At 44.1% G+C, this 17904-nt stretch overlaps 1 protein-coding gene across 7 annotated transcripts in view; it reads right to left on the bottom strand.

Annotated features, from left to right (window-relative positions):
• The window catches only part of DAGLA (diacylglycerol lipase alpha), a 69907-nt gene that overhangs the window by 9330 nt on the left and 42673 nt on the right, over positions 1-17904 (bottom strand). For 6 of the 7 annotated variants that reach the window (XR_012634534.1, XM_074918328.1, XM_074918329.1 and 3 more), the window contains 13 exons: positions 17177-17311; positions 16407-16484; positions 15085-15209; positions 13753-13909; positions 13343-13426; positions 13145-13222; positions 8910-8990; positions 6600-6742; positions 4988-5056; positions 3892-3964; positions 2658-2854; positions 2176-2305; positions 991-1172 (listed from right to left, as the gene is read on the bottom strand). Coding sequence is in view for 6 of the 7 variants with exons in the window: in XM_074918328.1 (XP_074774429.1) it covers positions 991-1172; positions 2176-2305; positions 2658-2854; positions 3892-3964; positions 4988-5056; positions 6600-6742; positions 8910-8990; positions 13145-13222; positions 13343-13426; positions 13753-13909; positions 15085-15209; positions 16407-16484; positions 17177-17311 (1532 nt within the window). In the remaining variant the exon portion in view is untranslated. The remainder of the gene's footprint in view (positions 1-990; positions 1173-2175; positions 2306-2657; positions 2855-3891; positions 3965-4987; positions 5057-6599; positions 6743-8909; positions 8991-13144; positions 13223-13342; positions 13427-13752; positions 13910-15084; positions 15210-16406; positions 16485-17176; positions 17312-17904) is intronic. The other variant, XM_074918332.1, reaches the window with a different exon arrangement.

The following is a 17904-nucleotide window of genomic DNA, read 5'->3' as shown; positions in this document are numbered from 1 at the left end:
TTCTGTTTCCACTCACAACTCCCATTTGCTGTCTCTGACTACAAACTATCTTCCTTCTCTCATCTTCCCTGTTTTGTCTGCAAATTTGCCCTACAAAATGCAATTCTGTGATGAAGTCATGTGTTCCAACTTTGAAATAAGTCTTTGCCCACATTTTTATATTTACTTTTTCTGCTTCTCTCAAGTCTTTCAAGTCTGCGGTCCTGCAGTGACTCAAATATCTGAAAGTCTGCAAGGAGTCTCTCTGCCATTTGCTCCTGGAGGAAAGCTGTTTACACCATAAAGAACTAGCCCTTCTCCAAACCACTCCTTTGTACACCTTTTCTTGATGTTCCTCTACTTTTTGGCCTTTGCCAGACTACTAATGTCAGTGCTCAGTGATGTTCCAGTGTTCAGAAAACCATCCCCTTCAGCACTCAGAACATGCCTTTTCCCCTTGCCTGCTTTCCACTGGACTGAGCTTCCCGCTCTTGTCCCTCAAACAGGACACCAGCTGCTCTCCACTTACCCACATCCACATTACCAGATTGTCCTGTTTATGATGTGACTTGTGTCATTTTATAAAGTAGCTTTAAATGTAAGTAAGCTTATGGCTTTCACTGTTTCTCAGCTTTTGAGGATCACCATATAGGCTATCTTTGGGCACCTGAATCACAGAAGAAAACAGAAATTTGGCTGCAAGACAGCAAGCTTTGCCTTTACTGTTTACAGGAAAACCTCATTTTTCTGGATAAGGAGAAAAGGAAGTTTTCTTCCATACTCTCAAATTCTAGGTTCTCCTGACCTTGCTGCACTCACAGACTCTCAGGAAGCACAAAGGATTCTTTTCCCCCCCAACATGACACAAGACTTACCAAAGCTAAGTAAAAGTCCCACAAAGGCAGCCCTTGGATTTATCCTTTCCACAACCATGAATCACAATGCCCCAAGAGAAGAAGGACCCACACCTTGATCCAACAATCCTCCAAAGAAACCAAAGAATATTCTTACTTCGTACTGCTGTTCCTTCTGTCCACTGTTGCAGCTCCCGTTCCGATCTGTACCGAGGGTCCACTAGGCAAGGGCTGACTCTGGAAGATTAACTCTGGGGTGAGATCCACTTCTGTAGGACTCACCATCACTTTGGCTGCAGAAAGTAAAGCTGTTTTCCCCTTGTTGTAATTCTCCAAGACCTATTCAAAACAAGCAGAGAAAGAGTAGTACTTTAGAAGCAATAGCAGCTTTGCTATTCTCAGCTCAGACTTTCAAACAGCTGGATTTGCCTCTTTTTCTTACCAACACCTTCTGCAAGCACAGGGCAAGGTCTTGAGATAAAGGATTATATATCAACGAATTCTGATGTACTCCGTCCTGTCAGAATACCCTGCTGGGAATCCAGTGCTGGGGAGGTGACTGGAGGGGAGGTGGTAGAAGCAGCCTTCAGACCAGCAGGGCAGAGGAGACTTGGCTAAATCTCCGTGCTAGGAGATGGGTAGAAACTAGAGCTTAGCAGCAGAGACCTGTTCTACAACCATTATAAATAAGCTCAGTCACCCCTCAGACTAACAGCGGGACTGCAACCACAGCATGGAGGACTTGTGTCACAGCTCAGGTTTCACCTGAGCTGCAGTCTGTAATGGGCAGCTTATGCAAGAAGGAACCAAACACCCAACCTCGCATTATTATGACATTAAATTTGAAAAGACGACCTAGTCTGGGACTCTGTATTGAGATGGAGATCTACATTCCATTTCCAGACCTCATTACACTCCACTCTAACAGTCTGTGTACAACTGGCCCCCAGCACAATCATCTTCCCTCCTCCCCTCTGTTTAATACTGTTATTAAAATACTGTTTGAAGTATTTAAACACCTAGCTCTGCATCTGTGTATGTAAAGGCCCTGGACAAGGCATTTGCTTTATTAGGGCACCCAAGCACTCTTGAAACATGAATTACTAAACCCAGACCCCACCAAAGGTACCTCTCTGGCTCTCCAACAGGCACAGAGCTTTGACTTTGCACCAAGCAACCTGATCAGCTCATACACAACCCCCTCAATCCATTTTGTGTTTACAGCTCACCTCAGCAGTGCCACAATGCCAAGCCTTTCCTGCCCAAACCTGGCTGTCTCCCCAGCCCATGTTACTGCACTGAATGATCCCTCCCCACCCCCAGTCCTAATTCCCTGCGTTACCTTGTTGAGCCCTTCCATGACCACGTACGGGAGGTGTTCATGCAACATCGCCGGCGAGATGATCACTTCATTAAACGCCTTATTGTCACCCCAGATTGCAAAATAAGTGGGATCTTCTTGATCACAGCAACTGGAAGAGGAGTTGGGATCCAAACAGAGGGGAAAACAGGGAGTCAGGGATGAAAGAGCCGGCCAATATTTTGGCATGCAAAAGAAAACAGCAGGTTGCAGAGACAGCAAAAGCAACAGGAGGAAAAACAGAGGGAGAAGATATTAAAGTACACACGCCACTGCCATTGCTCCAAAAGTCTGCACTAGCCAACAGTGACAACTATATTTTTATTCTGACTGCACAGCACTGAGACAACAGGAAAAAAAAAGTCACCTCCTTCAGAGATGAGTTCTTGTCTTGAGGAGTTTCTTCCGAAAGAAAGTTTTCCCCCCTGCCCACAGGCTGGCTTGGCAGCTCGGCACACACTCACCAGCACTGCTCTGCAGGGTGGTTGTGCACCACGTGGATGATGCGGCCGGGCGGGTAGAGCGGGGTGCTTGCCGACAGAGCAATCGTCAGATCGCTGGGGTGGGTCCAGAGCCGGTTACTCGTTACAGAATTTTCTTCTGTCTCTTCAGGGAGCTCTGACTTCGGTATGCACTTTGTAGCACCCACAATGATTCGCCACTGTCCAACACAAGAGAAAGGAGAAAAAAACAGCAAAGAAAAGCAGAGTCATCTCACAAGGTAGGTTTAAACGGAATGCCTAACACCAGAAAAGACAAAAACAGGTCCTGTGCCCTGACTGCTTAAATAAACCTAGAGATAGAGATAATCCTGCCCAGAAAAGCTGTTTCTTCCTTTCCCAGTTTTAACCTTACTAGTAGCAACATCTCATCCTTCCTTTTTTTACTGGTGGTTTTTGTAGAGCTAAGGATCTAGAGCAAGCACCAACTGGTAACTTAATATATTCCAGGATAAACAAGGTAGATGGAATCAGAATTTTTAATCTACAAAAATAAGCAGAAGACTATACAACATAAACATAAAAATTCTGTTTAAGCCTTTCTTTATGCACTAAAAGAAATCCTAAAAACACATATTCACCCAAAACCCCATAAGCCAAAACATAAAACCCATAGAATTCCATCAAGAAAAATAAATGTAAGCTCAGTTTTCTCCTTCTACATAGTATATCACCCCTAAAAACTTAATGTCTTATGTCTTTTCCATCTCTGCAATGGTAAAGAAGCCTGGGAAAGAACAACTTTCCACATTTCCTATCTCCAAAACATTAACAGACCACTTATCCTAGAACAGCACCACCCCGACAGTACACAGCAGTGTCTGTACGCAGACTGTTGTACTTCCTAGCCTGTTGCCACTGTTACTGGCCAAAAAAAGCTACAGTCGGAACACAGACTTTAAAACAGGCTCGGATAAGAAAATCTCCTGCTCAGTTATTTTAGTCCGGTGATGTTGAACCTACAGCACAGGAGACAGAATCATCCCACAGCCTGCAAACAGAGGGCAGGCCTTTGCCCTGACCTCCCTGGCCACCTTCCAGCCCTTGCCATTGCTCCTCTGGTTACCCAAACCGCCATCACAGCAGCCCTGAGGGGACCTGGAGGGCAGGAGAAGTCTGCAGGATTGCCATGTGACACTAAAAGTTTACCATCACCGCTCAGAGACTCACCTTCAGGTGTTTTAATCTTTACTCTTACCTTCGGTTTGTTACTTCTCTGAAGAACATCCAGAAGCTGCCGGCGAAATCCCTCCAGCTGAGAGAGACCAATTCTGGAAAAGAGGAAGATGGGTTTACAACAGCTGGACAGGGACAGGACAAGAAATTGTGCTACAAAAGATAAATGCAACAATGCCATAATGCAGATCCTTTCAGAGGTCGGTTGTGGCATCACCCGGGACCACTAAACCAGGGTTAAGAGGCCATGAAAAAACATCATGACAATCAACAAGCATGAAACATAACAGCAGAATCAGATCAGTGAAAACATATGAGAGAGGTCAATGAACAGATAATGAGGGAGATGATGCAATCACAGAAACAAGTGAGCAAGGAACAGGATGACACAGAACAGATAAATGAGAAAGGTGTCACAGCTATAGGACACCATCAAACAGATTATAGGATGGACGAGATTTTGCCACACAGGTTACCAAAAAGCGTATTCAATACCATGTAGGACTTTTCCTCCACTGAATTCTACATGCATTATATTGTACAGACAGAAACGTCACCATTTATCTGAGCTCACACAACAGGGCAGAAGCAAAAGTAAAACCCAAGTTGTCTGGCTCCTAGTCCAATGCCCTGTTCAACAGAACATGGCCCAGGAGATGATGAGGGGTGAGAAATACCAAGACACAAGAAATGAGGGAGCTGGTTTGGAGATGCAAGATGATATGGAACAGGTATTCAGGGACAAACAGTACAAAATGAGATGAAAGCACATCTAGCTGAGGGCAGAGTGTCAAGAAGTCCGAGAGAACACAGGCAACCAGGAAGATGGCATTGACATGTCAGATACTGCAACGAGCATAATCACAGAGGCAGGATTATTCACCCTCCTCTTTCATACAGGCAGCTGTGAGATGAGGAGGGATATGCCTAGAAAAAAGGTGTTCGAAACACCAATTTAGGTGTCCAGGTAAAAGATGCAGCAATACAGGTAACCAGAACAACAAGAAAGAAGCATACAAGAACAGGTAAATGAGGAAACTAGAGACAGATATGATCTAGGTGTTTCTGATAGGAAACAGGTGACTTTGGTAAAGAACAGCAGACACTTCTCAACTTGCCTGGGCACTAGATCTTTGCCAAGCACGACTGCAGTCACAAACTCTTTTGAATACTCCATGGCATCCTCACTGGAAGAGAAACAGGACCAAGAAGAAGCAAACAGTGTTTTGCTAGCAGCAAACTGCACTTTGTTCCCCATTTGCCGCTGGTGTCAGAGAGGTTACCAAACAGTGAACCAGGGTCATAAAAAACACAGCCCAAGTTGTTCCAGGCTTTTGGGACTTTTCAGCCTGATAAAGAACAGCCTGATATTCACATCCCATGCCCCAGGCAACATTACTCTGCGTAGTGCTCTGAATATACTTGGAAAAGGAAGTGCTCCAACTCCATATCTCATGGTTGTTTTCTAATAGTCTGGGAATAGCCAGGTCAGCAGAGAGGAAGATATTCCATCCTCCTGACACTACGTTACAGAGACACTGTAGAACTAAGATGGCCACTTTCTGCAGCAACCTGAGTAGTGAGATAAGAGGAAATTAAGGTTCTGCAATCAGCTGCCTTCCTAGAGACCTTCTGAACCAGTTACCAGAGGCAGAGGCTGACCTAGAGATGATCCTGGGCACGACACACAGTGCAACGAAAGTGTGGCAGTCAGAGGCACCTCCCTGAACGCTCAAACAGCTGAGGTAACGCAGCACAGTGTGACTTGAGCTATCAAGGGATCTCAGGAGTGGAAGCTCTGAGCAGAAAGCTATAAAATTCTCATGAAACATTCTACAGAACAACTCCTCTACAGCTGCAGAAGACCAGGGATTACGATCATAACAAGGCATACCAGTATCCAGATTCATTAGCAGGATGGTTTAGAACCTTTGGCGGCTGCTGGAACACGATGTAGTAACTATCACAAGAAGCTTCTGATAAGCCATAGCTGCTTTCAATTGCCCCCATGATGTCTGTCTCCACTAGAAGGACCTTATCTCACTTCACTGCAATCAAGTAGGATGTTTTTGTTGGGCTGCCAGGTAAACAACACAACCAGCAGGTCTGGTCCAGTTTACAGTAGGAGGAATTCACTGTCCCTCTCTTCAGAGATCTGAGGCAGCTACCCCAGATTCCCCCTATAGCCAAGGGAGAGAAACAGGCACCCAAGAAGCATAATCCCTCTGACCTATTTTAGGCACCTGCTTTAAAATGACAGAAATCACACTCCAGAAGTGCCAATTTCTTCCTCAGCTGCAAAAGGAGTCCAAACAACTAGACCAACTGATGCAGACATCTATGTTCAGTCAAATATCTCCCTTTTTGTACCTCTCTTCACAGCAGATGGGGAGAGGACAGACTGGCATTGTGCAGAGAATAAGGAAATTGCACCTCATCCACTCAGTTTGCATTTCCTACTAGTCGGAGTGAAATTAGAGCTACAGCCACAGACAACTAAGCCATAAACCAGAATATTTGGGACAGCGGCCACTTGCCATCATAAAGTAAACTCTAAAACTATAGCACAGAGCAAAAGCTGCCAACAACCCTCAGTTCCTACAGACTGCCTCTCATCTTTCTCATGCTTCTCAGGGCAGAGACTTTTACTGCTCCTCAGAGCATCACAAACAGGATCCAGCTATAACTACAACCCCTCTTTCTCACCACTCCTCCTGCCCCAGCACCTACCTCAGCAACCCACCCGGGGGAGAATAGGCAAAGCACTTCAGCGATGGGTACTGCGGACGCAAGAGGAAGGACAGGATGGCAGCTGTGCCAGCCCCCAGGGAATGGCCAACCACAATCAGGCCGTAGTGTTTTGTTCCTCTTCCCTGAAAACAAAAACAAGCAAAACACAAAATTGAAGTCAGACTGAAAAGTAAGTCCACAACCCTCAAAAATCTGTCCCTTTCCCCAGCTGTGAGTCTTTCCTGTACATGAGACTCCAGCTAACCAGCTCCTCCGCCCGTGGGAACTGGGGAGAATATTTTAGGTTTTGAAATGGAAGCAGAGTTCTGATTTACACTGTTTATTCTAAGTCACAGTGGCAGTCCCAGCACACTCCTGCCCTGTACTGATGCTTGTTCTGAAGGGATGCTAGAATTCATTCCCTTCTGGTATTTCTCTCCTACATCTCCATCAATCAGTGTTTGACCAACTGTGTCTTCCCTAAAAGAGAAAAGGTAGGAGAAAAAGGAGACATGCACAAGCTGTTTGAGTTATTTAGGATTTAACACAAGCCTTTCGCTCCTCCTCAAATCTGACAGCCTTCTGATAATATCTGAGGCCAGGCTCACACACCTGAGGTCTCCCCGGTTCTAGAAGTGACTTGCTTTCATTAATTCCACCACTTGTGCAGGCTGAAAACAGAAATCTTAACTAGCAGTTTGAATAGTAGTCCAAGTCTAGATACTCTCAGCAGCTGGCCACCACCCAAGTAATTCAGAGACTAAACTGTTCTCTAATGTTTTGGACTGTTCTTGTTAGAGGCTAAAGTGCTAGGTGTGGCTTAGAACCTAGAAGTTCACTAAGACAATGTTTGAAAAGTTTCAGTTTTGTTTTGCCAAATGTCCTGTTGGCTTTACACAGAGAGAGAGAATCCAGCGTCCAACTCTCCACAGCCTCAGGTCGCCACAGTGGTGGCTACACTTGGACTTCTGTGCAAGATAAAAGCACACACAGAACAGAAGACCCGGCCACAAGAATAGAAGATCTATCTTTATGTCATCTTCCTTCTCAAAACCACCTCTAAGCCACCATCGTGCCTGTTACAGTCAGTGAGGTGAAGGCTGGGGGACATTTAAGACTTTATGGACCTCATTTGTTACACTTTTTCCCTGAATTTCTGTTGCTGACAATTTGTCAGAAACAACATCCTGGGCTAGACGAATCTTTGGTCAGACTTGGGATGGAATTTGTTCTGGCCACAGCACTTTCAGATATTCTTCAGAATTCAGCTTCAGACAGTAATTAATTTTCTACATGCAAGCCAGTTGCTCCATCTCACATTAAACAAGCTCTCTCCATCCTTGTGGGTCACGTCCAGCTAATTACACTGTTTTTCATCAATTAGAAGTTGGACCCACCATACATAAAGCCAACTTCAAACAGTCCAGGATATGATACTTATCACACACAGAGACAACCAATGTGTAGAGCTTCGAATGTCACCATATCCTTACAAGTCAGGTAGCAACTGAGCTCTATGGGACATCAGGAAAAATTCCTCATGAGTAACAGCTCACTTAAGATCAATTTTCACTGTTTGGGCAGAGAGGAAGAAAGCACCATATAAAGAAGTCTAATGCCTACATATCTCTCCCTACATCTACCAACCATCAAAAGGCAGACACTTCAGTGCTGACTGCTACGACACTCAAGTTTTGGGGAGGCTTTTATCCCTCTTTTCTCTCTCCCTTAAGCTATTGCTAATTCCCCCATGGGCACCGTTCAGGCCAAGGCACTCTTTGGGCACAAGAAGAGGACAGGTTGCTAACAGCAGGGATCAGACAGTTCACAAGTTCCCTCCCCACAGGGACAGACTGCTATTACTGACATAAAGTAAGGTACGCTGCTTCGTAACACCTCTCTTGGGTTCTCTGATAGCTCTATCACAAGGAATGTGCACACACAGTCAGCATGGCATCCCATTGCTGTCTCCAGACAGAATCTCCATAGAGACGGGATTTTAGTTCCTGTTGATTTGTTTTTAATGCTCCTTGTCCTGCATTGCCACCAAATGCGACTTCCTGCCTTAGCTTTGCCTGAGGGGGAAAAAAAAAATATCAACAGCTCTGTGGTATTGGTGGTTTCAAACAAAAAAAGCTTTGGGGGAATAAGTACTAGTTGACTGTCTGGTAATCCAGAGGGACAGGAACTGAGGAAGATTTGATAAATTAGTACAACAGATTCAGGGACAGAGGTTTCCCTAAAACCAGTGTTTCGGGGAAATCTTGTCTTCTGTATAGCCTGCAAGAATAAAAGAAAACCAATACTCACTAAATCTCGTCCAAAAGCTTGAGAAAGCACCATTTCTTGCTCCAGTTTCTTCTTGATGTACTCAGCAGATAGCACCATTCCCTGAGGGAAACATGAAAACAGAACAGGATATTAAAAGCTGAGTATCAGCCCTGGTCTAAACATTTAGCAGAGACTACACTGCCCCGAACGCGGTGTAAGTGCCACACAGCACATGTCAGGGTTGAGGAAGAACACTGACTCCACTTCACGTTTAGGAATAGACTTCATTAGGCAGATGTCTTGGCTCACTGATTACCAGAGCCACAAACTGTTTGGAAGTAATGACATTTCTTAAATTAAGATAATACTCAAAGGCCCTATTCCTGGGCTCACAGTGCAAAGTCTAGGGAAAAAAAACCAACCAACCAACACAAAACAACCTACTTCTTAAAGACAAGATTGTGTATATGTTAGTTCAGCAGACACTGGGACCTGCAGTAGAGTGGAGAAACTAACTTTGATTTTCTGCATGTCAGTGCCTTAACAGCAAAACTGTACTTGTCCATTTAAATCTGTGAACAAAAGCATGAACTAGCTTAACAAGCTCACAGGGAAAATAATACAAACACCAAGACACTACTGGAGGGGAAAAAGCAGCAGCACTTATCTGTATTACAAACACCAAGACACTACTGGAGGGGAAAAAGCAGCAGCACTTATCTGTATAGGAAGAATTATTGATGACTTGGAGAAGGCAACAACTATTAAGGGATTCAGCTGTCAAAGGACATTAATCACAAATTATTAAATGTTTTTATTCACTAGAAGCTAAGAACTGCTGGAAGATGGGAAACAAGCTGATAGTGTGGTTCTAAACATCTATGCTCTCTGCTGAGGCTGCAGCTGGAGAGTGTTTCTCCCTCTCTAAAAATTACAAATGCAGCTGATGTTATAAATAAGCACCTAGAATTTGGTCTGTTGCATAAATCCTTGGTTATGCCGTTACTACTGTTTAATTCAGCAGTAAGCAAGCCTGAACCACAAAGCCTGAAAAACAGTAATGCAGGGTGAACAGGGGTAAACAAAAATCATCTAATTTGGTGATTGCAGATGTCAATTCACACTGGTCAAAAACCAGGGAAGATCATCTCCTTTGTTATTTTCCATTACACCCCTACCTGAAAACAGTTTAAGTACAAAGTGAACATTATTGAGCACTGTTTAATCTCAGAGACATAAAAGAATTAATGGCCCTCTCAAAAAGCAAAAGAAATGTGGAATTTTCAAAGTCCTCAATATCAAACACACTATCAAAACCACTCTGACTCCTGAAGAGCAGAATGCAGGTGATTCTGCTGAGCCTGTAAATGGGACAGCTGTACCGCCACCATCATTATCAAAAAGCAGATGACGAGGTATTTCATGCCCATGTTCAGATCTCTCAGCAGCTAGCCAGCTTCCACTGCGTTCAGAAGAGTCTCCATTTCCAACTCCAATGAGAAGTGAACAGCAGACTACTTCTATAAATTTCTAATATGAATTTAGGATTCTATTTTTGAAAAGCGTGACCTAAATCCATGGTGATATTACTAATGGGCTGTTAGTCAGCCTTATAGCTATATTTTTGATAATTAAAGTATATTCTAATATAGACAGTGGTTTTATTATGGAATGAGACTTCTGTCACTGCAAAGTTACATTTAGACTCTCCATTAAAATTGAGACTTTCATAAGTTTCCAAGAAATCTGTGCTTAATTTTCAAACCTCACATGTAAATAAACAAATAGACTGAAGATCTAGGGAAAGTGAAGGGAAAATATTTGGTATTGCTTTGCAGTTTGAAGGCACAAAACTGCTCTGTGATATTTCAATTGTGTGAAAACCCACAGAGGGGCTCTACTGGTAAAAAGAAGAGCTTGAAAGTTATTGCTGTTACTGACTGGTCCATCAAACTGGTGAGAGCTGTTCTCACAGCTGAGCTCTCAGGGCTTCCTGCAGGCAGCTACTCCTTGTCATCCCACTTGGCTCAACACCAGGAAAAAACCTCCATAACATCTTCATTTTAGTAGTTTTGTTCTATATAACTTCAAGAGAATTAAGTATGGATTCATGCCCTTGAATGATGAATATTTTTAAATTAATTTGTTAAAAAATCAGTTGGGTTTATTTCAAAACTAGTGAAGCTAATTTCTTTTTTTCCCCCCCCAGTTAATTTCCCCTCTGAATTCTGACAATCGCTTGGGTTTTTTTGGCATGCTAACCCATAAATCTTAGTTACAGCTATGTTTTTTGACCCAAAATAGCTCAGTTAAAATATATATTAGGTAACTGTGGCATTCACAGCAACCCAAGCAATCAAACACTTTCAGCCATGGTACCGGTGGGGCGTTAAGGCAGCTCAGGTAACCATGAAGCAATTTAATTTGTCAGATGTCTGATCAACCCCACGTGCAGCATAGGGACAGGCAGGCCTGTAGGTGGAGATACCAGGCCACGGCCAGCCTGCTGGACAGAACCAGCAAGAAAAGTAACAGAAATCAAACAACTTACAGGAAGCTGCTGAATAGCCAAGTACTTTTCTCCAAATTAAATGTGTTAGCAAGACACTTCATTTATTTTTGTATTAAAGTTGACTACTGGACATTAAAAATGCATTGAGACAGACATTTTAAAATTCTATTATCTCCATTAGTTTCCCTCAGGAATCAACAGTACATTATTGTCTGAAGATTAATAACGATAATAATTGAAGGTAAAGCTATATTTCTCTACTAGCAACAATCAAAAAAGAAATAACACAAAGGCCAAATAAAACCTCAGTATAGAACAAAGGGAATGATCTGATGATGTTTCATATAAGTCAGTGGCATACAGATATTTTCACATAAAGATCAAAAGAAAAGCAAACTTCTCCAAGGATCTATTCATAGCTTTTCCGTGCATTAAAAATAGAACAAAACCCCCTTACTTCCCTTTGGTTTCCTTTTACCTTCCTTTCTCTGTACAAACTGTTGATCACACTAATTGTGCAAAGTCATTTTGGGCTAAATGAATTTGTACAAAGCCAAGTGACATTATCACTGACAGCAGACGTAATGCTTCAGAAATGTTAAACAGTAAAGATTCAGAGCTAAATATCAGTTATGTGACAAAATAACCTCATTTATCTATATATAGTGTGTCTCTATATATCTCTCTATATAGATATTTTTATCTATATACATTTCCATAACATGTCCTATGTAATCACCAGGTTGATTAATTTTCTTATTTGGGGGGAAAGAAAGGAAATGCCCATTAGCCAATAGCCAACACTATTTTCACAAAGACCCACTCTGGGAGACTTGGAGAGCACAGAGCATCCAAGCAGCACTCTCGGGTAACCACTTCTTTATCAGACCCAGCCCCAGCCAAGTATTTGAGTACACAGTTACCTACCAGCTACTAACACTCTACTTCAAGCAGAGCATTGAAGCCCAGAGAAGAGGTTTGACATTCAGGCAGGACATCATGAACAAAGCAGGAGCTCCTGCTCATGGCTCCCAAGGAATTACAAGTTCCAGGTCCTGCCCTGAATGGACCCTGACCAGATGATCAGCAACATCTCGTCCCTCTGAGCAGCAGCATTTCCAGCAATTGCTACATTCCTTCCAACACGCACAACCTCCAGTTTGTATTTTTCTTTCCCAATCTGGCACCGCATCTTGAGAGGCTGCCAAATTCCTGATAATCTTAAAACTCAGCATGTGTGTCACTACTTTGCTGGACTGGGGCACAGGTCAGCTCTAGAGTAAATTGATTTAGCCAGCCCAGTCCTGATCACTAACACAGACACATAGCATCAGCCTAATTACACAGATGCAAGTCTTGCCAGTATCCTTTTATGAGGTTCAATGCCCATCCCATTGCAACAGAATTTTAAACACATTCTCAGGGTTTGATTGCAAATTCTGAAAAGGTCAGTTGGAAGAAAAAAATAATTTGAATGGCTCCAATAATTTTGTTCTATGTCTCCACAGATGCCTTTTTCAGTTTGTTTTTTTACTAATTGTATGGGGGTTTTTAATTACAGACATTGCAATTTTAACTGTTACACTAAGGATTCCATTTTAACATCTTGAAGCCGTTTCACTGCAATTATGTAACATCGTTCTGAAAAGCACCTCAAGCAATTAAGACCACTTTTTTGGGGGCCTATAATTAAAAAGTCAAAACATCAGAAAAAAAAAGGTGGATTTTTGTCTGGGGTTTGTTGCTGTTTTCTTTCACATACCTTGTGTCCCAGCCATGTTCCATGGTGACCCTCGACTGGAAGGCGCTCTGCATCCCCAGTTAGGTCAGTCAGGGCATCCTGGAAAAAAAGGAGTCATCGTGTTTCAGGTCAGTTAAACACCAAGTGCGAGCCAGGAAGGTCTCGGACTCTCCTGAAGGCTGGCCAATGGTACGTGAGGCCACTGCACAGCACACTTACTTTTGGAGACAGAGTTCCTCGTATGCTAATGACCACCTTCTTCTTATCATGGTCCACAGCCACATAGAAAGGTGTTTCATAAACCTGGAAAAGATCCACTACTGTAACAATCAGGTGAGACACTGCTGTTTAATTATTCTCCTGCTCAGGGAAAAGGAGGCAGAGCAGCATGACAGGTTATGCCTTATGGGTAAGCACTCCTCCAGAATGATCAGATTTTTTGGCAGTAGCAAATATTTCTGTCCAAGTGGCAGAATTTCTTGATGGAGAGAGAGGATGGGAAGCTCTAGGGTCAGGAAAAGGTTTAAGTTTCCTTCTCTGCACCACTACCTCTGGAAGCACGTAAATCCCATTAGTAAATCTCTTAGAAGCACAGCCCAAATATGAAGGGGGTTGCAGATTCTCCTTACTGCATCATGGCAAGACGTATAAACAATGTCCACCGAGGTCATATTCTCATCCAAGAAGTGGCGCCGGATGGCGATGGCATTGCAGCCACAGCAATTATCCTCTTCAATGGTGACACTGGGTGCATAGCGGGGACGTGAGGGACAGAGACAGCAACATCTGCAAAGGAAAAAAATAGGTCTGAGGAAAAGAGTAACGTGGAAGAGACTGGCTTTAGAGTAGAATGCCTAGAGATAAGAAAAGGAGACCCTGCATGCCACGCTGCCCTCATCTCAACAGCAGTGATTTCCTTCGCTTTGTAGGAGCTCTTACACAGAACAGCACACAATTCGTGTTTCGGCATTGAAAAGGGGCACTGGGATCAGATGCAGTTTTCCTTCTGAGCACCAGAGAGAGCTACAGTGCAATCAGTCCCCAAAGGATCAATGGACGGTGGGGCTGGGAACTCTCCTCAAGGGATACTATGCTTCACAGCACAGTCCTACACTGCTTCAGCACAGAAAGCAGCTAGCATTTCCCCTGTTCCAGACCTATTTATAACGAAAAGCAGGTCTAGAATCATCCCAGGACAAAACCAGAAGTGCACATTTTTTTCTTCTTTCCCTTATGAGACACCTCCCAAATAAAAGCACTCAAAAGGAAGCACATTCCTCCTAATGGGTTCAGTACAGAAGTTGTCTGCTTAAGTGCAAAAAGCTCAACCCCAAAGAGAATCTGATGGCAGCATTATGGCAGCTGAAAGCAAACACTTAAAACAATGCAACCCTGAACTACAGCACTGCTACCATGAGGTGAGCACTATACAGCACAACAGAAAAAAACCAGTTAGTCATAGAGAACACAGCACAAACTGGCCAAGCCTTGTCGATGCTTTAATAAAGACCCAAATGTCAACTCCCTGCGTATCTGGGCTTGCCAATAAATCTGATTTTTGAGCTCCAAGATGGCTATTTTGCCTCAGTGTGAAAGCAGTCTTGTGCCAGATGAGTTCTCTCTGCTGTCTGGTCAAACTGCACAGGACTGGCATGATCCTTAGTGCAGAGAGAATAGAGCATAGGACAGTCTCGTTTATTTAACCAAATAAGTAGAGAAGCAGCTAAGGAAGAGATTGAGGAGAAAGATGTTGGAGTATGAAGGTACAGAATTTCTGAGAGATAGAAAGAAAAACACATGAGAAGGGAAAAGAGGAAAAAAAGCAGAAGAGAAAAGGAAGCAGAAAAAATTGAGGGGTGATGGAGAGCAAACTGATGAAAGAAAGACTATTCCTAATTCTGGGAAAAACAGAAGGGAAAAGGGAAGAAGAGAAGGCAGTGATAGACAGGATGGCCACTCACGAGCAGGATCTGGCCAGGCGACAGAGTCCACATGTGGGCTTCCTCATCAGGTATATGGGCCAGCCATAGGCAGCCAGGGCAAACAGCATGTAGTAACACACCTCTTTGTACCGCTGCATCTCTTGCTGAAAGAGACAGGAGACTCACTAAAGGCCTTATTCACTTTTAGGTAGCAAGTTTTTCCACTGTTTCCCCTTTTCCATCAGTTAAGACACATGCACCCTTCTTCCTGAGTGCCAGCCTTCTCTCCCAGCACCACTGTCAGCACTTGCCAGGTGACTGCAGGAGAGCAAACTGGTTATGCTGGGCAAGATCTTCCCCCTTTCCAAGAACAGCTCAGGACAGCTACACCTATTTTTCCTGAGTGGAAGGGCCCTGCTCTCTGTTTAACAAAACTAGAATTTAGCTTTAGAGAAATTCTCCTCTGTGTATCAAACACCCTGCTGCAAAGGAAGGTGGGTTTTTGTCCCACCCTACCCTAACTGAGGAGAAGAGAAACTAGTTTAAATCCCAAGAAGATGAGTTCTCTAAATATGCTGCTTCCACAGAGTCACAGGCCATAAGATGCTCAGGGAAGACCATAAAGCCCATCCAGGGCCACACACCTCGGTGCTGCCTCCTACAACCTCTGCTGACATCCCTCCCCACACACACTCCTCCTCAAAGGGAAGACAGGATGAACACAAGCAGGGTGTTAGTGTTAAACACACCGGAGTGCAGCACAGCCATAAGCAGATTATTCACAGAATCACTTGATCAGAGATGCTGCGATGGGGTCAGTCTTGCCCCTCCTGCAGCAATATCATCTAATCGAGGAGAGTGAAGTTTGCCCAATGAAGGGCTGCAATAGCAGCATGCCAGGAGAAAAGCCAAGCTTAAATCACGCAGACCGCAGCCATTTCCCATCCTGAGAACTGCCGATGACCAGCCCTGGGGAGGAAGGCTCTATCTCACTCCAGGCAGCTCCCTACCCTTCCAAAAGTGGAGCCCTGCCTGCTGATACTTCTAGATGAAGCTCTGCACAGCCCTTCCTGGATGCAGTGCCCAACTCACACCACTGGCTTTGGAGAAACCTCCCACTGACTGCCCGCATCAGAGTGGAAATACTACCACTTCCCACAGAGAGACAGAGAAAGATTTAGCAAGTGATCTGAAGGCAAAAAGCCTCCAGAGAGCAAGTGTTGTTACCAGATTCTGTTGTACTAATCTTTAATTTGATTATTCTAGAAAGGGGCAGAAAGGAGTAAGAGAATCCATTGAGGAAAAAAAAAACAGGCTACATGGGGAAGAGTGGTTAGCAAGATCGCAGTCCGGTGACTTACCGCATTTTTCAGATCCAGATACTTTGTGTTCCTAGTCACTGGCATTCCAGACAGAAAAGCTAAAATGTCATTGTTTGCCTGTAAGTCACAAACACACATAAAAATTCTTCGCTGTGACACCAAGCCAAAATCTACCAAAATCTACACCTGAGAAACAGAAAGCACTATGTACCCCAGGATAAGATACTTTCAGGTATCCCAACCAGTTTCCTCAACTGGATCCAATTCTGCTGTTCTTGCTTCTGCCTGATCTGACAACTGCTGTCCAAACCTCACCTCCGGGGAAAAAAAAAAAATAAATACTCTTCTACTGGGTTGACAATCCCCAAGTCTCAACACCAGTAATGGCTTGGGAATTCAGGAATTTTTTCCCTGAAGTTCCTCCTGCAGCTTTACCCAGATGCTGGAGTCTTCTCCACATCCCTACAGAGGAGTCATCTTTCCATTCACTTCCAAGTACCCACCACCTTCAAGGCAGCTGCCCCTTTGGGGTCAAGAGCTAAAACTGTATTTATCACCTGCCTAGAAGACAGGTTTCACAAGCTTGATTCAGTATCAGTTGGGCCCTTTGAGTCTCAGAAAAAGCTGCTAAAGTCATTCGCATTTTTATTTGACAGCTCAGTGACTGGCAATAGCCCATCACACAGCAGAAACAAGGTGGGCAGAGTCATGCAGCTCTCCCACACTGAGTCACAAGAGCAGCAGGTAAGTCAGAGGCCAAACAAGATGCCCACCACCTCTGGGTGCAGCCACAGGCCCCCTCCACCCACCTCATCCAGCACAGCGTTGCGCTTTGCCCGCTGCCGTTGGCGCAGAAGAACCAGGCCTGCGATGATGTCAGATGGGACGATGTCAAGGTCTCGGAAAAACTCAGCAAAAAGGTAGGCGATTTCAGAGTAGGCGTCCTGCAAAATCCAGGGAGAGAAGAGTTTAGGAGGAGGAGTTTGGGTGTGGGGAGCCTCAAAACAGGACACAGAAGGAGAACCAATGCGGCAGCAGTGGCCTCATTTCTGTAGCGCTCTCTCCAAAACATCCACGCGATTCCTTCAGGGAACACCATATCTGGTCTAATCATATTAATATATCTCTTATTTATTTTACACAGTCACACTCAGAGGCCTCAGCTGAGACTGAATTTGTACTATGCTGGGTACTTATGTGTGGGCAAGCAGACCCCCTCGGCATCAAAACAGACACAAAGAGAGAGAAAGGAAACATTTTCATCTCTCCATTGTAAATAGCAGAGAAAGTAAGATGAGAACCAAGCAAATCCCAATCCAGTGTCACCCCAGAGTCATCCTTTCTCCTCAAAACGCAATTCCATTTGAACAAAGCCTATTCAGGGAAAAAAAAGCACAGATTTCGTCCTATTTAACAGCCTCTTCAATCCTGTACCTCTGCCTTGGGATCGTTTTGCCCGTATGTAGCCCAGACCTCACCACCCCAAGCACATCAAAGTGACAGCTTGTGAATCCTGCCACTGAACAGTTGTGTAGCT

Source organism: Athene noctua, chromosome 14 (genome assembly GCF_965140245.1).
Source record: "Athene noctua chromosome 14, bAthNoc1.hap1.1, whole genome shotgun sequence".
NCBI classification, from domain to species: Eukaryota; Metazoa; Chordata; class Aves; order Strigiformes; family Strigidae; genus Athene; species Athene noctua.
Note: the sequence above shows the minus strand (reverse complement) of the source record. Positions and strands in the feature narration are given on the sequence as shown.